The sequence below is a fragment of the Lagopus leucura genome, unplaced genomic scaffold (genome assembly GCF_019238085.1).
Source record: "Lagopus leucura isolate 7727_CA_CO unplaced genomic scaffold, USGS_WTPT01 Super-Scaffold_100110, whole genome shotgun sequence".
Lineage (NCBI taxonomy): Eukaryota > Metazoa > Chordata > Aves > Galliformes > Phasianidae > Lagopus > Lagopus leucura.
In genome coordinates, this window is record NW_024962326.1 from 269,065 (window position 1) to 290,993 (window position 21,929).

The following is a 21,929-nucleotide window of genomic DNA, read 5'->3' on the forward strand; positions in this document are numbered from 1 at the left end:
AGCCGTCTGGCTGCAAGGAATGAGCATTCACAGGAGGAACTAATTACTGGCTAATTTCTTACCTGCATTTATCCATGATCTGCTTTGTGGCAGGCTCCTTGGGTATCATTTGCTCCCACCTGCTGTTCAAAGCACCTATCTGCTTCTTGGGGCTGGAAGCACTGTCTCCAATTTCCCATGTGTGTTCCCCATTTGACTGCCAGCAATAATAATAATGTGGTGATAATTATAGGCAGTGGTGTGTTCATTAAAAAATAGAAAGCAGCACACCAGGAGGACACCGAGGCCAATCCAACCAGTGCAAGGGTCAGGAAGGGGAAATTAAACCTCTAGTGCTTCCTGGGAACTGTGTGGCTTGGAAATTGGGTATCTGAAGCAAGGGAAATGCAAATGATCCCTGATAATGATTCCCTGAGTAATGGTAAAAAGCGCAATAAATCTGCATCCATTTTTTCAGACCACAGAAATGTAGCTTTGGTCCCCCAGGAAATCCTGAGGTATTTAAATTTATTTCTTTTTTTTTCACCTCAGGTGAAATTACATGAACTTTTTTTTTTTAATATACTTACTTTTATTATTATTATTATTATTATTTTTAAGTGGGATATTCCAAACCATTTCCTTCTGATGCAGGTGGGGACTTCCTGCTTCAGCTGCGTAAGGAATTCACCATGGAATAAAGCAAAATTCCCACTCCTGCCTTATTGGTGAAGTGGGCAGGTTTGCTGCTGAGTTTTTGTATGCGTTTCATGCTCTTCTCCTTCAGCCCCAAAGGTGCATTGGTGTTTCCTCAGTTTGCAGAATGAGTGGGACCTCCAGGATCAGCATCACCAGGACTCTCCCTATGTCCCCTCCATAAGACCCAAACCTTCTATGCTAGCTGTGGCCCCCACAGCCTCTGGAATCTTCAGTCCAGCCCTGTGACACTCCACATCTCATGCCACCTCACCAGTGTTTTCCATCACCAAGATCGCCGCAGTACTGCAGAGACCAAAGGTGAGTTTCCGTTTCAGCAAAGCTGCTCCATTTCTTTGCTGTTGATCATGAATTTGAAACCTCTTTATCACAGTCAGAGAATCTATTGGAAAAGGTCACTAATGTCATCTAGCCCCACCATCAACCCATCAACTTCCAACAATCAACCCATTATCTAGTCCAACCATCAACCCAGTTATCCCCTAGCCAGCAAAAAAAGGAGAAAAAAGACCCATTTTCCAGTACTGGGCCTCAGGGGCTACATCTTCATCTTGATGCAGGTAAAAAGAGATGGAAAGGGCTTTGCCCATAGGCAAAGTGCAGAGCAGGAAGAGAAGGAGCCCATCTAGCGGCACGCTTTGAAAACAGCCCTCATGTTGGGCATGGTTGGACGAAATTAATGGTTTTGAACCTGCGCCATTTGCTTTGGCTCATGGCAACCAATGGTTGAATTTGAGATGAACAAAACGTTCTAGCTGCTATCACACAGAAGCATGGAAAATAGTAAACAAGTTAAAAAGCCTAATTGACAAATATGGCCTGAAGAATTTTTCCTTCTTTAATGTCGCACTCAAGGTACTTGCTCAAATACCTGCTGCAAAGTGTGCTCTTCAGGCTGATGCTGTGGTTGTGCCATCTCTTCCATATCATGCTGCAGGGACATGGGGCACCCTAGGGACAACGTCCCCTCTGTTTCTATTACTGCCCCTCTTCCTCCTCTCCCAAAATTCTTATCTGGCTGTGTTTAGCACAGAGAACTGCCATGGGTGATGACAAGTCATCCTTCCTTCCCTATAAAGTCAGTTCTTCATCTCCTTGGCTGTGATAGGTTTTAGAGTGCTTGTATTGGTCTAGCAAAACACCACACCCCGAACATTTCCTGCGATAAAATCTCTGGAGTGGTATTTCCATACTCATATCATGAATAGTTTTGCTAAAAGGACTGGAGAGAATCTTTTCTCAGTTGTCAAAATGCTTTCTCTGGGTATTTGAAGAGACAGAATCATCCAGGTGGATGTGTTGGCCTTGAACAGCAGTTTGTTCAAGAAAATCAAAATAAGAAGAGAAAAAGAAAAAGAATTCTTTTTAAAAATCAAAACTGTCCTTTGAGATGTTTGCACTGAAACTCCATAGCTGGTAGGAGTTCACAAATACGATAATGTGTGTTTTGCTATTTTGCCATCATTCAGGATGTGGGCATTGTTTCAATACCTAAGACAAACAGCTACAGAACAAGACTAGGAAGAAAAAACAGTAATCACTTATTTGGAACTGTTCCCAGCCTCTCAAAGCTTGTAATACACGTATTAATGAATAGCTTGAAAACCATCTGAGATGAACCTTTCCCCTTTGTTGCACTGACAGAATCTTTACAGCTGTAGCCACAGAGAAAAAGTAAATGCTGTCTTCATTTTCCTCATTGGTTTGTGAAAATTACAGCTGAGAACATTTGGGTGTTGGCTCAAACACGAGGAGGAAAGGTGCTGCCCGTGTTTTGGAAGAAGTGGTATCATCTTCCTTTCTTCTCCCTATTATTCAAGCCACTACATGGTAATTATTCTTCCATTGCAATTAGGCAGTCGTCTGCTCCTTCCTGGGATGGGAGAAGTCACCTTGCTGGTGGATTCCTGTCTGTAGGAGGAGGGTGAATTGTTGGGTTGAGTTACCCTTCACACCTCAACATTCCAGGGGATGTCTTCTTTGGTGGTGCTGTTGGGGGATGCAGGCCTTACAGTCTCTAAGCGTCGAAGGGGAAAGACCTGGAAAGGCCATGACTGGGCTCAGCCCTTGGAGGTTGGGAGTGTCATGCAAAGCAAGTTCCTGCTCTACCAGGCTGCATATAAGGGCCAGACCGACTGGCCAACAAATCAACCTGCATCAAGTTGGGCAATAACCCAGGTCCAAATCTTTCTCAACCGTCTTCTTTAGCAACACTGAGCCCCAACCAAAGCAGACTCCACTCAGCCTCTGAAGGAAAGTCAAGCAGAGTTGCTCTAGCTATGAATTGCAAGAGGATGGCCATGCCTCTCCATACCCAAAGGAGAACCCAAACTTGGAGCCACAACAGTTCCATGCTGTGGACCAGAGCGTGGTGACGATGACATGCAGGTGGTCAGTGGAGCTGCCAGTGTCCCAGCAGTGCTCCAGGCTCTGCAGTGCTCTTCTTCCCAACTCATGTCTGTTAGCATGTAATGGGGAATGCACTAAAATCAAATGCAAAATCAGCTGCTTAAGTGGACTCCATCCCACCCAATTTTAACTGCTCAGATGAGCCACCAAACTGGATTTCCTCGATCAAGTGGAGCTCAGCCAGAGGACTACCCATCTCCCTTAACCTGGGTCTGACATTCTGATGACCAAATTCAGATGGGACAATTTCTTCTTTTAGCACTGAAGTGACACCTCCTGCCCATCCCCAAGGTGCTTATCTTCTTTGCATCAGCCTTTAATATTCACATTTTTTTTTTTTTTTTAACGTTGCCATTAGAATTTTGCCCCATGAGAGCACAGAGATTAATAGCTCCATGCAACCTGTAATTCTTTGTGTGCTGGAGACAGGAAGAAATTCATGGTGATAATAGTGTCTGCAAACCCTGTGGATGACAGGCAGGCTGTATTTGTCTGAGTGTATGCAGGCATCTTGCATGGTGATGTCTCCATTTGCACTAATGCCCCTGCCCTGGGCTGCTTGTAGAGCCAAGATGGATCTAATTGATGCATCCGGTAGAGTCTTGCACTTGATGCACTTCATGCTAAACTAGGCTTCTGTGTTTGGTCAGGTGAATCATCTCATGGAAATGTTGGTTTCTTTCCATGAAATGAGCCCCCAGCTACCAGCTCTCACTTTGAGCTCTGCGTGGGAAATTTCAAAACTAGACAAATTTCATTTCCCCCCCATTATGGCCAAGAGATCTTCCAACTCATCCCTTTTAAGACATATGGGGCAACGTCACCCTTTCTCAGCCCTGATGCCACTTGAAGCAAAGGTGTTAGTGTCTGGAGTACATACAAATACAGCAGAGACCATCAAGCCCACAGAGGTCAGCACTGGCACTGTCCTCATCCAATTGCTGGTATGTGGAAAGACCATATGAGTGTGTTGTTCAGATAGCACAGTGGTGAGTGATACAGGTGGCACGCTAGTTGTGGAGGTGTTACAACACTCTGAAACATTTTGGGGATTCCTAGCAAGCTTTGATATCAGCTGTTACTTTAGCAAATGGCACCTTGGCCTATATAATACCTAAATGCTCATGTCACATGAGGAAGTAAATAGAATAAACATCTTAGGACTCTCCTTGTGTCTGAGCCCCAACATGTCCCAAATTGTCTACAGAGACAACGGGTCCTTTCTCTACCTGTGGACATACAGAGAGCAAAAGAGCACTTCTCCCCTGTCCTGTAATTACATTAGCCAGCATCTATGGAAAAATCCAGGAACAAAGCAAATACTTTCAATGCAGTTTATTGAAGGCACAGTGGAAAGCTGGGAAGTTTGAGCAGTCAGTGGAAGAAGCTCTGTTTGTGTGAGCACAAGACATCAGAGTCAGAAGCCTTAACACTTCCTCAGCGTTTTGGGGTGGGGATGGGGGTGAGCGCTTCTAAGATTCAGCACGCTTTGAACCAGCCACCCCTAACATGCACAAGCAAACGAAAGCACTACGTATTCATTTGTAAGCAAATTCCACAAAAAGCCTATGGTTGCAGTGCAAACAGCAGGTGCTTTGAACGCTGAAGTTGCCTTGCTTAAAATTTAAGCTCAAATTCTCAGCTTGGGGTTTCTCTTTGGGTGAGAAGAGGAACGTGCTCCGTGCAGCGCCTCCTGGGGAAGTTAAATCATCATGCTCTTTTCTGAAATGCTTTGGGAGGTGCTGTAAAAAAAAGAGGTGTCTTGTAAGGAAGAACACCCCTAATGCACCTGCTTGTTATGGGAAAGCTGGGGGGAATGCGATGGAACAAACAAAACCTAAAAGCTGCAGTCAACTAAGCAGTATAAACTCAAAGAAGTAAGATGACGTGGAGCACCTGCTGGAGAAGCTTGCTAGATGTGACTGTAAGGTTGGAGACTCTGAAAACATTATTCAGAGCATGTGTGTGATGTTAATGACTTTGGGAATGGACTGGGTGACAAATGTTGCTATTTGAGGGCAGAAAAACCCTTCTGCCTCATCTCAGTGGTAGGAACTGCGTGTCTACATGCCGCGCTCCGCTGCTTCTAGCTGTGCCACCTCTGTGGCTGCTGTCCCTATGGGACCACACAAGGGTCTCTGACCACCCCAAAATTCCCCACCACGCCGTTGTTGCACGCCACAACCTCAGGGCTGTTGGCTACCACCACCGGCGGGCCCGCCAGCTGCCGGATGACACAGCCTTGGTTCCCAAAGCTGACCACACCGCCAGGTTGGCAAGCTCCCATCCTAGCATTCAAGCCACCACTGGCTGTGCTGATGACGGTGCGGGCTGGGTACCCCCCACTACGGGAGCTGAACCCCCCGGTTTTACAATTGACTCCTCCGGCTTGGCAGAACACCTCTGGGACACATGGCTTAGCCACTGAGCTGATGACCCTCTTGGGGTGGATCCCGGCACTGCGAGAGCTGAATCCTCCATTCTGGGAGCTGTGACGTCCGGACCGTCTCCCCAAGGAGCCGTAGCCACATGCCGCTGCGTTGGCAGCCAACATCCCGCAGTCATCAGGGAGGTTGTAGCCACTGCTGACCACCGCTGCAAGACAGCCCATGGGATGCATTACGTGGAGCTGGGGGAGTCTTGCATGCATGTCGTTCCACAAATGGCAGAACCAACCAAGCCTGATTCCCCCTGCGTTGGTTCAACACTACTCCTCCTATCTCCTCCTCATGCCCCAGTGCATCCCCTCCATATCCTCACACTTCCCATGCTCTTCAGACTGGTGCAACACTCTCTCCCATGCATAATGCATGTTCTGGTGGCCAGGACGGAATGTTGCCCCCAAATGTAGAAAAGGGGTATGAATTTGACTTTCCCTCCTACATCAAATTAATGGTTTTCTTGAAATTTAGGGCCATTTGGGATTTCTGGGACAAACGTTTCTCACTGTGGGCCTAGGCTGAAATGAGGCAGGGAGCCAAAGGCAGAGGGGGCTGGGACAGGCAATTCTGCCCCATAAACTGCCCTTCCTGCAAGGAGAAACCCTCCAGGTTGTAAAACTTCAGGTTACTTACACACGCTCACCGGGTTCCCCACACATATCCTGTTAGGGGAAAGAAGAGAAATGTGTATTATTCCAGTAACTAGTGGCATGTATATCTAGAAATTTGATGTCACTCATCACTTGCAGCCACATCCAGCCCACTTGTCTCTTCATCCCGTGTTGCAACACATCCGACTATTCCTAGGACAGTAACTGCTGTTGCTGGCAGAAAGTGAATGGGATGGCCTTCAGCCATCTGTCCACCCCCGCTTCTGTGAGCCTGGGAGGATCCCAGACCTGCAGAGTTCACTTAAGAGCTGGACTCATTCCAGTCTTAGCTCTGATATTCAGGAAGAAAGAGACAAACCCTCTGCCACCCACCTGCTCTCTTCACCCTCCAACAAAGTCTTATAGGTGGCAATCTCAATGTCCAGGGCCAGCTTGACATTCAGCAGCTCCTGGTAATCCCGCAGCATGCAAGCCAGCTCATCCTTGGCCTTCTGGAGGGCATTCTGCAGCTCAACATGCTTCTCCCGTGCATCCTTCAGAGCACAGTCCCCGCGCTGCTCAACATCACAGATGGAGGTTTGCAGGCAGGAGACCTGTCAGGGGAGAGAACAACAGTGCAGGTGTCTTTGCTTTCTTAGTACTTGGGTGTTCTGCATGCAGCCCTTCTGATTGCAAACAGGGAGAGATACCAGCTTCCCTGGAGTGCTTTCTTATCTCTATCCACTTTTGTACCACTTTGTACAATACATGACTAAAGCAACAACTTTTAAAATAAAAGGAATATTTGGCTCTCAGCTTTCTCATCTGTTTGAATTCACTGCTGGTCACCACGGTAGGCTGGATTTGGGTCATACATCTACTGAAGGACAATGCATCACCTTCCCCCATGCCTGAGCTGTCCTCCAGACACACATGGCCTCTGGGTCCCACCTACCTGCTTCTTCACATTCTCCAGTTCACACTGCAATTTCTGTATCATCCGGGTCAGCTCTGAAATCTCACACTTGTTGCTCTGCAGATCATCGCAGTACTTGCCCCTTTTATCCTGAAGCTCCTGAAACTGGAAGACAGAAACAAGACAGTTGCCACATCTGATCTGCAGCCCATGAGCTGGAATAGGTTGCTTCGTACTCACCCTGGTTTGGTAGAAGGCATCCACTTCTTCTTTGCTCTTCTGAGCAATTTCTTGGTACCAGCACTCAACGTTCTTGATGATGCTCTCCATGTCCAGGTCTCGGTTGTTGTCCATCTTCACAATGACCGAAGTGTCGCACAGCTGGCGATCAACCTGAGCCCGTTCCTAAACATTGGGGAATGGCTTGGTCAGCTGCAGGGAATTCTCAGGCTTTGTAGCAAAGGGAGGGCTGGAACAAAGAGCCACTCTGCTCGGCTGATGGGTGCAAGTCGAGAGCTCTCCCTCAGGTTGGCTCAGCAGAAAATCCTCCCTGCTGGATGAGTTGCCGCGTGCCAGCTGCTGACCTGCAGCAATTCTGTCCACATCAAGGGCAAGGTATGCAAGTGACTTAACCCTTGGTATCCTGTCATCTTCAGCTGCTTTGCTGATGTTAATGACAGGATTAAGCTGGGAGCTCTAATCAGACAACTGCAATCTGGAGTAACGAGACAGGTTCACCTCTGTTCTCAGGGGTAGAGTTAGGACACAGCCAATTCATACCCAGAGATGCATTAAGAGAGGGGGAACCACCCAATTCCCAACATAATCATGCTAATATCAACCAACAACATCAGCCTTGTAGTTCCATGCTTTCAAGTGTTCAGGGGTTGGGATGAGACAGATCCAAGAGGGACTGGGTACTGGAGCACCCAAGAATGAGGCAGCACCCAGTGCTGGGACAGAGTCGAGGAGCTCACCTCTTCAAACACACACTTGAGCAGCTCCAGCTGCCTTCTAAGCAGGTCCACCTTCACCTCCAGCTCTTCCTTGTTCAAAAATATGCAGTCTGCATCCTGAAAGAGAGGAGATGTGCTCTGAACACTTTGGAGAAACATAGGGAAGGCAGAGGTGGCCCCAGAGGAGCAGAGACATGTTCCAACAGAGTTCCAGGAGCAGAAAGGTGTAAAGGGATGAGTCAGGTGCCCCACTGTCTCCTCAAGGAAAACAAAGCCACTCCAACGTGACTGACAGGGATTAGTTTATTTATTTGGACTTAGCTACAAACTCAGAATGGACTAATGAGGACTTTAAAATGATTTTTTAATATTGTTCAAATGATTTCTCCTTTTCTGATGTGCAAATATAAAGGATATGAAGAGACTGTCAGGAAATAACCTGTCTCATACACCATTTTGCGGCCTCGCACTCTGTCCCCATTCCATGAATGCACCATGAAACACGCAATCTAAGGGTGTGTTTGGTCCAACAAAGCTATTGCTGCAGCACTGATCATGTGGGCTGTGAATATTTTCACTTTCTCCCCCATTTGCCTCTTTTTCTGGCTGTGCTTCTTCACAGGCCTCCCTCTTTCTGCTCACTGTAATACTTCTGCCGAGTGTTTGCTCACCATGCTCTACTGCAGCCACATTTCACACCAGATAAACCCATGAAAGGTCTAACAACCCATTTACTTTGAGCTTCTCACCTTTTTGAGTGCCACAAACTCATTCTCTACAGTCGTACGCCTGTTGATTTCCTCCTCATATCTGTTGGGAAAGGAGAAGAAAAGGGCTGAGCTGAGCAACACTACCAAACACACAACCACCACGACGAAGAGCAGCCTCTCCTTCCTCAGACTGCCATCAGACACTGCGGGCACTGTGTGCAAGCCAACATTAGACCATACAAAGATCACAAGCTTCTTCACCAATACCAGCATTAACAATGCAAAGAGTCTGCGAGTGAGACAGAAGAATGGGACATCCCCAAAGAGGACACACTGTATGTCTGAGACAAACTAAAGAGAAGTCTCGAAAGAGACCCAAAGGTCCTTACTTGCACTTGAACTCCTCCACCAGCTGGCTTGTGGCACACTCCTCATTGCCCAGCTTCTGCTTCTCGCACAGCAAGCAGTCCAGGCGCTTCCGCAGGTCGCAGATGTAGTTCTCAAAGTAGAGCTCCAGGTTCTTCCCTTTCTTTGGCAGGACATACTGCTGCAGGAGGCCCCACTTGGTCTCCAGCACCTTGTTTTGCTGCTCCAGGAACCGGACCTGCAGGCCAAAAAGGAGTGATTCTTCAAAGAAAGGTGGATGCAATAATTCTGCACCTGATTTAACTGTCTGCTCTCACTTTGAAAGCAGCAAGAGTCCTACAGGCATAAGAACGGGATTTTGGGAAAGTGAGGGGTGATATGCCATGAGGAATGTGAAATTATCTGCTGGCATTTAGAAATATTAAATGCACACAGGCCTGTGCTAACTCCACTTATCCCCAGTGGTTGCAAATGAGCTCTTCCAGAAGCTCTGATGGACTCCAATGGAGCGCCCAACTGGAGGGACCTGCTTGTCTCTTTTCTCTACAAAGGGATCCTAACGTAACAGCTCAGAATTAGACACCTAACATTTAAATGCTTGAATCAGGAACAACTTTCTCTGACTTCAGGAATGCTTTTGGAACAGTCACTATATTTAATGGCAAGGGGAAAAAGGACTCTAACACAGGACAGAAAGATGAGCCCATCTGAAGTGGAGCTGTTGGACCTGAGTGACCAATAATGACCATTCCAACCTTAGCTGTTCTCTGATTCCCTGATTTTGTATTGCTATGATTCTATGATTCCATGATTCCATGACTCTGTGATTCCATGATTCTGTGATTCTATGATTCTATAATTCCATGATTCTATGATTCTATAATTCTATGGTTCTTTTGATGTTGTGATTCTGGCTGTGCTAGAAAAAGGCTGAAACAAGAATTCAGCTTTGATCTGGGGCCACCCAGACAGGAGACAACAGCAAGAAGGTCCAATGCTGCCACGGCCAGAACAGTCCCCATCAAATCCTATGTGCCCACACTGAGACAATCTCCTACACTGAAGACCTCATTTTGAAGAATGTGGGCCCTTGCATGTACCCAGCTCAGCAACGGATGGCCTGAGCAGCGCTGGACATCTGGGGAGGGTTTATTTTTACTTTTTCCACCACCAGCTGCAAGCAAGGAGCAGTTTGCACTCACCTTGTCAATGAAGCAGGCAAACTGTGTGTTGAGTGTCTTGATCTGTTCCTTCTCCTGACAGCGTATTTCATGTTCCAGAGGGTCAACCCCAACACAGAGGGGCTTCAGGAGCCTCTCATCGATGCAGATGCCCTGGATTCCTTCCCCCTTGCGATCGGGGTAACCCCTCACAATGCTGAATCCCCTGGGACCGCAAAGGCCGACCCTTCCTCCGGCGTTACCATAACCAACAACCCCTCCGAAGCCGAAATCTCCAAAACAGCCATTGCCACAGACCCCATTCACATAGGAAATTCTTCTGCTCCCACCCAGGTTGCAGACGCTGCGGCTGCTGTAGGCTCCGGCTGTGCACCGGGCAGGCTGGCATGCAGCAGCATAGCTCCGACCACAGATCTCCGACGCTGAGCTGAAGCCTCGCCGTCCCAGCATGGACCTCACCGTCGGTGCCTGTCTGCTCATCGTGGGTGAGGGCGGATCACGGGAGTCGAGGGGAAGCTCTTCTGCAGGAGAGGAACAGAGATCCCGCTGGGGTGACACCGCGATGCCACTCCTTATATACGTTTGGGAAGCTGGTCCTTGATAGGATCAGGACGTTAATTTAAAGCGCTTAAGGGTTTGGTTTGCCTGGCAGCAATAAATGCTCCTCAAAATGCAAAGCAGCCCAGCAAATACCAACTACTGAGGAAATAAAAAGGAATCTAAAAGTGCTCTGTTTGCAAGTTGGCTTAGAATATATTACGGTTTGAAGTGCTCCCCTAACTTAGGCTAATTATAGTTTAGTGAACGTTTTTTCTGAAGAAACTCTTTGTGATTTATTTGCTGTGTGTCGTTTGGGGTTTTGTGTCTCATGGGTTTCTGTGAATGATGGCATATTTTGCAGGCTTGCACTTTGTGTGGTTAATTTCACAATCTCTCCTTTTTTTCCTCACCAGGTTTGTTTTGGACACGGAAAAGTTACCAAAATCAACCATGGAAAAACACTAGCAGTCATGTTGTGATGTATGTATTGTTTCCCTGCCTGTACCACAGGTAGATATACTGAGTATGGGTCTGCATTCATATGTGAGGATTCAAAGTGCCCTGCAAAAGCATTCTCTTATAGCATTTCACTGACCTTCTCCTACCACCATGAAACCCCACCAAAACAGGGCAGGTTCCCCCAGGAATTGAGGCATCTTCCAGTCTGCCCACTGAATTTACATTCTGTGGCATTTCAGTGATGAACTCACCTGAACGATGTTGCAAATTCTTAACCTGGGGTCCATTTGACATTGTTAAATCTTCATCTATTGCTGTTTTGGAGCTTCTTCCCGTCTGAACGCTAGACCTTTTGTTTCATTGTCTGGTGGTCTCTACAACTAACAAAAAGGGAAGAGCTGCACCTTCCAGCCTGGGGAGTATTCCAGAAGTGAGTGCTGAAAGTTGGGTGACATTGCCAGGCACGTCCTTGACCCAATGGAAATGCATTAGGGAGAGACAACAGCCCCCGGCTCAGTGTCCAGGGAGCTGAGGTGATTCACACCCACAGGCATTGGTCTTCTTCATCAACAGAGGAAGTCTTAATGAGTAGATTAAACTGAACACCTGGGATGGCTTTGACTCACGTTGGCAAGACAAATCTCTCGCTCCTAATCACCAGCCCAAGGAGGTGAGGCTGAGCCAACCCTCCCTGGGCCTTTCTAAATGACAATTGCAAAGTCAAAACAATAGGGCTTTTTCAGCTCTTTGAGAGTAAAGATTTCGGGATAGAAAGACACATTACCACACACTCAACCAATTGCCTTCAGCCCTTCCAAAAGGGAAATATGCTTGGAGAAATCTTCATGTTCTCTCTGTATCAATGATGGTATCTGGAGACAGCCAGTAGTACGTTCCTGCATCCTCTTTAGTCCTGCTGAAGACATTTCCATTGCAAGTCACAAAACGAAGGCTAAACCTCCTTATAACATAAAACCTTCTTATATCAAGCTCTCTGAAAGGAATGCACACCTTGAACCTTAGCAAACCATAGGACGTGACTGCAGCACCGAGATTCACCAGGCTATTAATTGAAGGTGTAATTGCAACTTGCATGAGTCTGAGGGGCTGGTGGTATAAATTAGTTGCGTAAACTGATACTCTTGCCCTATACAGGTGGAATAATTCAACATATTTATAGCATGACTTTTTTGTTTATAATATCTTAGGCTCACAGTTCATGTTGTGTTGCCAGCGCAACTGGCAATATCAGTTAAAACATTCTGCTGGCAAATATTAGAGGCTTAAAGCTAAAGCTTGCAACTTCTCAGATCCTTTAAGTTCTGAACAAAGGTTTATCAAAAGCAAAATGCATATTTGAATCCAAAGAGCAGTACAAAAGGCAATTGTTCCAGCTCTTTCACTCAGCTGGAACTAATGCGCGCTCTACATAGGAAGACTGAATCCCAAATCAAAAGTCGGACTGAGAGCTGTGTCCTCCTTCCTGCACCCCATTATACTTGCAGGCTGTGTGGGAGATGCCTGGAACGCATCATAGACTGCAATTAAACGTCTGCCAACTAACTGCACTGAATTAGCTCCACTTTCAAAATGTCTCACCAGAGCTCCATGAGAGGTGAGAGATTTTGGGCATGGGTTGTCCAGTGTTGGGTGACACTTCTCTTGGCCAACCTCCTGCTCATGATCTCAGTTATCAGGCAGCTCTGTGGAAGGTTCATTCAATGTCATTCAGGTCTTTCCAAAGGACACGGAGTGTTTCTTCTGTTGCGACACCAGGCCTCAGGAGTCACCAATTTGTTGTGAGTACAAACATGGGAGATGGGAGAGCAACTTGAAGCAAAAAAAAAGACATTTTTTGACTGAAAAAAAAAAAAAAATAGGGATCCATCCTACTTTCATCTCATAGAAAAGAAGGACAAAGAAAGGAAAGAAGGAAAATATTTTGATGGGTTGAATGAATCATTTTAACGACTTGCAATCTCTCCCTTTGTCAGCGTTCTGTATGTGCTGCTGAGAATGGAATTCATTATGAGAACATGTGAAGTTCACTAATTTGTTTGTTGCCTCTGGAGGTGAATCTGAACTAGCTCTTAAAATGCATTTTATGCGATAGTCTCAAAGAGCTGTGCTCCATCTCTGTAATTACAGACAGCCATGAAGAACTCATTGCATTCAGACAAGACAATGGCAATAACCTACCTGTGCTAACAGCATCTGATAGACATAAGATTGGGTCACAGTATGCATTTTTACACACACACACAACTCCAAGGACTGTGTAATCTCTGTCTGTGACATTCATGAGATGTTCAAGACTTGATTTGATTGGTGCATCCCTGTTCTCATGTATCCTAAAGCCAAAAGAATTCTGTGTGGTAATGTGCTTCTTCCTCTCATACCCTACATCTGCTCTATGTTTAGAAGTCAAGGCTGGGATTTTCAAAGGACGCTCCTCAAAAAACACATCAAACACTGGGCCTGGATTCACCTCCCTCCCAGCTTGAGCCATCAAACTCGCCATGTATTCTAATTTCCTCTTTGAGACTCCCTCTACGGCTGATGGAAGGAGATAGGCATCTCCAGACGGTGACTCATCACTACCTAAAATAGGCAGCGAAGACAGGTGGGAGGAATCAGCCTCTGGAGGCACTTGCCTCGCTCCTTACTGACGACCAGAGGCAGTCTAGACAACCAGACAAGAGCCCCGGCGCCCAGCTGCTGGATGGGCACAGCTGGGCGAGATGAGTCCCACCCTTTGGGTGCCACATTTCTTCATCACCTTTGAAGTCTTAATGAGAGCACACAACATCACACGCTCTTCTGGATTTGCTCCGTTCCCCGTGGATGCATATGTCCTATCTCCGTGCTGTGATTAGCGCCTGTAAAGCCAAGGCTTGCGACAAAGCAAAGGGTTGTTTTGATCTTTTTCACGCTGATGCCTTCCCCCTGCATAGCAGAAATAAAGGTGTGGTGTACGGGAATCCAAGCCTTCGAATGGGACAGCATCCAACTGCCTGTAGGATGAGAAAAGGAAAAGAAAACATTGCAACTGTCACTGGGCAACAGCAACATCTCTATAAATGCAGAGTGCTTCCCTCAAAGCTGTTTTCTTGGGGAGATGAGGTTCCATGAGCACTGCAGGAGGAAGGAATTGCCTGTGGAAGATGGGGCAGGTCCTCCTGGGAAGCGTAACAAGGGGATAGGTTCTTCCCTTTGTAATGTGAAGGCACCAGTGCCCCAGCCCTTGTCTGGTTGGGTCTGCAGAGCTTTGTGATCTATTTCTGCTGAATTTCTGAAGAGTGTTGGTTCATGAAGCATGGCTGGGGGAGAGAGTTTGAAGAATATTAATTCTACCTCATCTCCCTGACTTCTCTTGTGACAGAATCATCTGTTTTCAGTGAGAACACTATAGCCTTTATGAGACACTTAACCCCCTCTTAAAGCATGCTTATGGTGCTCAACTCTTCCTTTCTTGTCAAATCTTTCCCATGGTTTTATTCACTAACGATTGTGACTGTTCTGTGGTCCTGATTTTCTGCTCCTCTTTGATGGGGAAAGAGGAATGGTAGAGGGAGAGAAGTGTCTTCCAGTCCCAAATCCCAACAATTGCTTCAGATAGAAAAGGATCTCCTTCTGGATTTCATAAAACACCTCTCTGTCCGACTTGTGCCTGTATGGTTCGTTTCTTTGCTCTGCCAGCTCACTTTAATTGCTTTAATCACAAAACAATTCAGTCCTCTGTAGTTGGTTTTACACATTAATTTGTTGGCTTCTTTTCAATCTGTTCAGGCAAACACAGCAAAATTTCATCCCCTGATCTGTTTTAAAACCCTTTTAAAACTGGCCATCGCTGAATTTCCAAAATGAAGCTGAAAACATCAACCAAACACATTCCTGGTGTTTTTCCAATAATGTCCCCATTGCAGAAGATTTGAGCAGCGATGAAATGTGTTTTTTCATCACTCCTTGGTAGCATATGTGCTATAAAAATGCAAAGCAGCTGAGATGACTTCTCCATGAATCTTAAAACTCTCATTGAGTGGAATTGGGTAGGATCCAAATTTGGTGCAAAATTGGCATAAAAAAAGCTGGCCTTAAATGGCTTCAATAGTTTACAGTTAGCAAAATGTGGATCTGCCACACTGACATGGCAGTCTCTGTGCAGCCCACTTAGCTGTTGAGGCTTCTCAACAGCAGATCTGCCTCTTCTGATGAAGGAATTTCTGTATCTTTGTTAAACACAACAAATGAAGTGGCAACACATTCATTCTCCATGCACTTTATTGGAACAAGAGCAAAAATTGCAGAGCTCAAGTCATCAAGACACAAGCTGGGGTGCAGAAATGTATGCACATGTCAAAGTGCAGACTGCCTGTCAGGACATAAAGAAGGAAGCTAACAGAACTACAAGAAATATAATTAGTTTTTGCTGGCTACAGAAGGTGAAAAGCCTTTTTTTTTTTTTTTTTAATTGAGTTTTCTTTTATGGCTTTCCTGCCTGCATGAGGATGACAAAGATGCTCCAAGACAGTGCACAAAGAGCACACAGGAGTCTGGCCCCTCCTCTCTTGCTGAAGCACTCTAGGGAAAGGCTTTTGCTTTAAATGTCATAACTCGTTTCATAGAAAGCGAAGCTTTAATTGGGAAAAAAGAAAAGGCTGGTGGGAAGCTGAGATTGAGTGATAATACAAGTGCTTATAGAGAAGCAGCATGTTCTAAGCATTCCTTTTTTGATGCGATCCTGGTGGGGCTGCTCTGATGTGATTTCCTGATGTCTGATCCCCTCACGCAAGGCGGAACTGAGGTGGAGCAGAGCTTTCATTCTCTACTTTGGATCTTGCATCCTCTCAGATCTGGAGCTCAGACACGGGTGGTGCTCCTGGAGCACGGCGTCCCAGCTGAGATCCTCGCTCCTATCCAGCAAGGTGCTGATGGCTGAGCTGAGCTCTCTGAGCTCCCTGCAGTCCCACAGCAGAGCTCAGCAGTGCTCACATGGGCTGAGCTCTGGCCAGCGCGGGCCCCACCTCCACAGCTCCGTTGGTGGCCCCTTGGGAAGCAGCCGCATCTGGGAGCACTGGGGAGACATTTCTTGCCTGCAGCGCTGGTGGGCCCTTTGTGATAGACACCATCATCCCCAGGTTGGGATGCTCTGCTGGCACCAGGGGAGGACCCACGTCTTCTGCTGGCTGCACGAGGTCCATGTCCCAGGCCAGTGCTGCAGCCAGAGGAGGTGTTGCACGGTGTCGTGATCACTGCCATGGGGAAACACAAAGTGAGCCACTGAGTGGGAATTATTTCCATGTGAATAATGCAAATCCTGCTTTATGTCCCTGCAAATCACCCCCTGGCTTTTGCAGTGTTGTAAGGAAAATGGAAAACCTGGAGCTTACTTACACATTCTCACAGGGCACCCAGTGCGCAACCTGAAGGGCAAGAAAATCATAGAACCATTAAAGGTTGGAAAAGACCTCTAAGACCATCCAGTCCACCCCCAACCCATCCCACCATGCCCACTGACCATGTCCCTCAGTGCCACATCTCCATGGTTCTTGAACCACTCCAGTACAGTGACCACACCACCTCCCTGAGCAGCCTGTGCTGGTGCATAACCACTCTTTCAGAGGAGAAATTGTTCCTAGCAGCCAACCTGACTCTCCCCTGGTACAATTTGAGGCCTATCTCTCATCCTACCACTGCTACCTGAGAGAAGGGAGCAACCCCCACCCCACCACAACCTCCTTTCAGGGAGCTGAAGGGAGCAATAAAGTCTCCTCTGATCCTCCTCTTTTCCAGGCTGACCAATGCCAGTTTCCTTAACCTCTCATCAAACATTATCAGAAGATTATCCATCACATAACTTGCATCTCTAGTGTTTTCCAATCTTCTTGTCTACGCTTAGAGCCCTGGGGGCTGAAGACTGCTCACACATTATAGAGGAACCCACCTGCTCTCTTCACCCTCCAACAAAGTCTTATAGGTGGCAATCTCAATGTCCAGGGCCAGCTTGACATTCAGCAGCTCCTGGTAATTCTGCAGCATGCAAGCCAGCTCATCCTTGGCCTTCTGGAGGGCATTCTGCAGCTCACTGTGCTTCTCCTGCGCATCCTTCAGAGCACGGTCCCCACGCTGCTCAGTGTCACTAACAGATGTCTGCAGAGTTGACACCTGTGTGGGCAATAAATGAATCCTTATTTTGCATAATCATCTGCAAAACCTAAATTCTCTCCTCTTTCAGGAGTCCGAAATTATTTGTAATCTGGGAATTATTGGTGTCGTTTTTCCGAAAGCCAAACGCTTCCAAAATCAAGTATCGATTCTGAAATACTAAAGAAAGGCTGAGCATGTCTCCTTACTGTGCTAAGCTTTGCTTTGAGGATACTAACACTTTGTTCTAATTGGAACTAATAATTAAGGTTTTCCATTACTTCCCGTTATAAAATATTTAATGAATCAGATGGTCTGAAAATTGCACAGGTTACTATGTTTGCTGAATTACTGGTGACTCATAATTCTACCCAACCTATTGGATGCTTTGAACCTGTGTCAGAAGCATTGTCTCCCGCTGGAATTCTCACTGAAGCAATTGTTTGAGTGCTGTAGCAATTCCAAACATCTAATACGGCTCCATGATTTTTTGCAATCAATCCAACAGAGAATAGGCCAGCAGATAACCCTTCTTCCCTGCTTGGCAATGCTAAGTTCCTTATGGCAATGAGACCATGCTCTTACATGAAAACAGAAGAAACGTAAGAGATGCAGAAACAAGACTTGGGATCCCACACGTAGGATAAAAGAAGGTACATTTTCAAGGGTAAATGCAGCCCATTGTACCTGGTTCTTCACGTTCTCAAGGTCCCTCTGCCATCTCTGCATCACAAAACCCAGCTCCTCAATCTCTTGCTGGTGGGACTTCAATTCACTGCATTGCTTCCTCTTTGCCTTCTCGAGCTCTTGGTACTGACAGAAAAGACAGAGCTGGCAGAAAGCACTGGTGGTGTTTGCAACATAGGAGCCTTTCCTCTGTTTCCAAACTTGAGGAAAGTTCTCGTGCATAGAGCTCCTGAGGCTGTCAGCAGCAAACAGAGCATTCCTCCTGCAGCCCTCAGAGCTCAGCTCACCCACCACCTCCCCATTCCCTGCACGGCTCAGTGCTGTCCTATTGCACTGTGTGCATTTTGGGGATGATCTCCTGACTTGGGGATTCCATCAGGTTTAGAAGAATGGAAAGCTAAGTCTGGAAATCACATACTCAAGACACAATGAATGAAGTCATTGCCTCTGAGCTACTACATTTGGCACCTACAGAGCTAACAATGTGTTCCTGGTTGTTACAACTTACCCTAGCTCTGTACAGTGCTTCCAATTCCGCCTTGCTTTTCTGTGCTGCATCTTCATACCACAGCTCAATGCCCCTGAGGATGCCCTCTGTGCCCAGGCTTTGGCTGTTGTCCATTTTCACCACAACAGAGGTGTCACAGAGACTTTTCTCCAGCTCAGCAGTTCCCTAGGAGCCATAAGAAGAAGCTGTCAGCATTTCTTATCTCACGTTCCAATGAAAGAGTCACCATCACTGGGAGTTTGTCTGGAGCCAGAGCCCATGAGCTGTGACTTGATTTGGTCATGCATGCAGCTAGAAGGAGTTCTTTTAAGGTCTCAAAGGCTTCCTTGTTCCCACTGCCTCTCAGAGGGAGTCTGCTGGGTTGGTTTAATCAGGCCTACATCAGGGTAGACAAGGAGAGGTTTATAGGAACGTCTGCAAGAATGGGAGAGGAGCATACATACCTGAGCAGACACACACTTCAGGAGCTCTGTCTGCTGCTTGAGGGTTTCCAGCTTCGCTTCCAGCTCTGCTTTGGTGAGGTAGACACAGTCCACATCCTGAAAGAGTTCCAGCATTGAGGGTAACTTCATTAAGTTTTTAGCCTAAGGGATTTTGTTTAGGTGATGTAAAGGGGAATTTTTTCTGAATCCACACTTGTCCAATGACTTTCAGCATTCTCAAAACCTGACCCATGTCTTGCAAGCACCAGGTCTGAGGAAACTCCTTGGATACCTCAACCCATCCTTTCTGCCCACCCGAATTCCTTACCTTCTTCAGCAGCACAAGCTCAGTCTCAGCAGCTGTGCATCTGTTCACCTCCTGCTCATATCTGTTGGGGAAGAGATGGGACCAGTTGCTGGGTCACCCTGAGGCTGCAGCCTTGTCTGCGTACTGGGGGAGTTTGGGGTGCTTTGGGATCTCAGCCTTTATCAGAAAGAAGTTTGTTGGTACTGACGAAAGGAAGTCCAGCTGGAGAAGCTGTTTCAGCTCTCTACCCTGGGAACTCACTTGCATTTGACCTCTTCAATGAGCTTCTCAGTGTTGTTCAGCTCCAGCTCCATCTGCTCCTGCTCGTGCAGCAGTGAGTCCAGCCTCCTCTGAAGGCTGCAGATGAAAGTGTTGAAGACGTGCTTAAAGTTCTTCTGGGATGGCAGGAGGTGCTTTTGGAGGAGGGCCCATTTGGTGGCCAGCAGCCTGTTCTGCTGCTCCAGATGCTGCACCTGAGTTCAGAATGCAAAGCACGTGTGAAGACATATCATATGGGGACCAGATAAATGTGAGGGAACACACATTCTCTCCTGAGTTCATGCTCCAGGGACAAATTATGGTTTGAAGGCAACAAAAGGACAAAAGGGGAGCATTGGAGGCTTTGCCACCCAAGAATGCTAAAGCAAGCTGGGCGTGCTGCTCTGCCATTCTCCAAGAAAGCCCCACAGCCTCTGTGGCTGCTAAGGAACCGTGGGCTCTTTAAGCAGATCAGCAGGCTGATAAAGGAAACCATCATTTGTGGGTAGGAGGCAATGCAGCTTATAAGGTCTACCTGCACAGAGAGAGGGCAGCAGTGCAGGAGTTCAGGCAGATCCCTTAGAGGAACAGCTCCCTTCTGCCATTAATGGCAGCTTGTCAAAGCATAATAGTAATCAGATTAAAATTACATTATCAGCTAGATCTGCATTTACAGCTCACGGCAATGGAGCCATATGTATTAAAACAGATTGTGATACAAAGAATGGGACAGGAGAAGGAAAGGAATGAAAGACTCAAGCACGAATAGCTTTCCTCTATACTTAAACCTCATCACTCTTTTAATCTTTCCCCATCTCTCACCTTGTCAATCAAACAGGCAAACTGGTTATTGAGGCTCCTCATTTGCTCTCTCTCCTGCCTTCGGATGCGCTGGATTTCGGGGTCGATCTTCACATCAAGCGGCCGCAGCAGGTTCTCATTGACACGCACTGCACGAATGCCTTCCCTTCCACAGCCAGGGAAGCCCAGCATTCTCCCATGCTTCCCGCCCTCACCACTGGCACAAACACCAGAAGAAATCCATTTACACCCATCCACGTTTTGCAAGCTTTGGCTGCTCCAGGTTCCATAACCTCTTCCAAACGGAGCAGTGGAGGGGAAGGCAGTGCTCTGGCAGCAGCTCATGCCACCACCAGCAGAAGATGCTGAGAACTTCCTTCCATGGAGAGCCCTTCCAGCTGCAAGCTGCTGGCTCATGCTGGTTGATGTGACCCAAGAGAGGATGAAGGATACAGGGCTGCAGGAAGAGAGTGGAGCAGGCAGCTCCAAAGGGGCCCCTCTGCTCTGCCACCCCCGAGCACCACCTTTATACACATCTCAGGAGCAGGGCTTGGTTGAGGCAGATAAATAATTTGGGGTTTTTGCGAGGTTTGCCTCACCTGGCAGCAATTCATAGGTTTAAATATGCAAAACAATGCCTAATACTGAACATTTGTGAAATCCTATGGAATTTTGCTGTTTGTAAATTGCTTTGCTTGCCTTCCCAGCCTTGAGGACACCGTGGGCTGAGTTTTGCAAGGATTCTTCTTTTTCTCATCTTGTCTTCCTTCCTTCCATTAATTACCCTTGAGAGAATCTCCCACTCTGTGAAGGAAAGTTTGTAGGGCAATTTTCTGTTGGACAGCAAATTAAAACCGAGTTTTGCATTATCTGCTCCTTTTGTAGACACTCCCTTAGGATTCTCTGAGTCTTAGGCTGGTTATTAGGGAAATTTATTCTCAGAAAGAGTGGTCAGGCATTGGCACAGACTGCCCAGGAAGGTGGTGGGGGTCACCATTGCTGGAGGTGTTCAAGAGCCATGGAGACTCTTGGTGGCACTGAGGGACCTGGCTCAGCAGGCATGGTGGGTTGAGTCAACCACTGGACTGGATGATCTTGCAGGTCTTTTCCAACTTGAATGATCCTGTGAGTGGGCATGGTGGGGATGGGCTGGTGGTTAGACTTGCTGATCTTAGAGGTCTTCTCCAGCCCTAATAATTCTAAGATTCTATAATTCCAAGTCTTTCACAGAGTAGCAAAGACGGGACGTGTCCACCAGGCACGGCACCTCGAAGCTGGGACACGGGGTGGACTGGGACACAGATTTCCTCACACAGGAGTGTGAATAATTCTTTTTACATAGCCTTCTACGCACCATCCCTTGTTGAAGAACATCACTGGTTGAGCATGAGTCACCTCCTCTAACTTTCAATGCTAAGCTGTGCTGAGATAGCCCTCCAGAGAGCCTTTCTCTTCTTCACTGACTGCAATGAAAGCCTAAAATGATGAGGTCAGGCTTAGATGCCCAACTTTTAGAAGTACAGATAAGTGCAGCTGTA

General features: G+C 47.0%; 2 protein-coding genes across 2 annotated transcripts; both read right to left on the reverse strand.

Moving 5' to 3' along the window:
* Positions 1-5,221: 5,221 nt before the first annotated feature.
* On the reverse strand, positions 5,222-10,745 carry LOC122188993 (keratin, type II cytoskeletal 4-like). Its single transcript, XM_042887749.1, has 9 exons — positions 10,287-10,745; positions 9,108-9,322; positions 8,758-8,818; positions 8,030-8,125; positions 7,293-7,457; positions 7,092-7,217; positions 6,530-6,750; positions 6,180-6,208; positions 5,222-5,700 (listed from the first exon to the last, which is right to left on the reverse strand). Exons 1-9 carry the CDS (start codon positions 10,743-10,745, stop codon positions 5,222-5,224), a joined length of 1,851 nt encoding a protein of 616 aa, XP_042743683.1.
* A 5,379-nt stretch (positions 10,746-16,124) lies between these two features.
* Positions 16,125-20,919, reverse strand: LOC122188996 (keratin, type II cytoskeletal 7-like). The gene is made up of 9 exons (XM_042887753.1): positions 20,413-20,919; positions 19,594-19,805; positions 19,354-19,414; positions 19,047-19,142; positions 18,604-18,768; positions 18,096-18,221; positions 17,209-17,429; positions 16,659-16,687; positions 16,125-16,516 (listed from the first exon to the last, which is right to left on the reverse strand). The coding sequence occupies exons 1-9, from the start codon at positions 20,806-20,808 to the stop codon at positions 16,125-16,127; spliced, it is 1,698 nt and encodes a 565-aa protein (XP_042743687.1). The 5' UTR covers positions 20,809-20,919.
* Between the last annotated feature and the right edge of the window lie 1,010 nt (positions 20,920-21,929).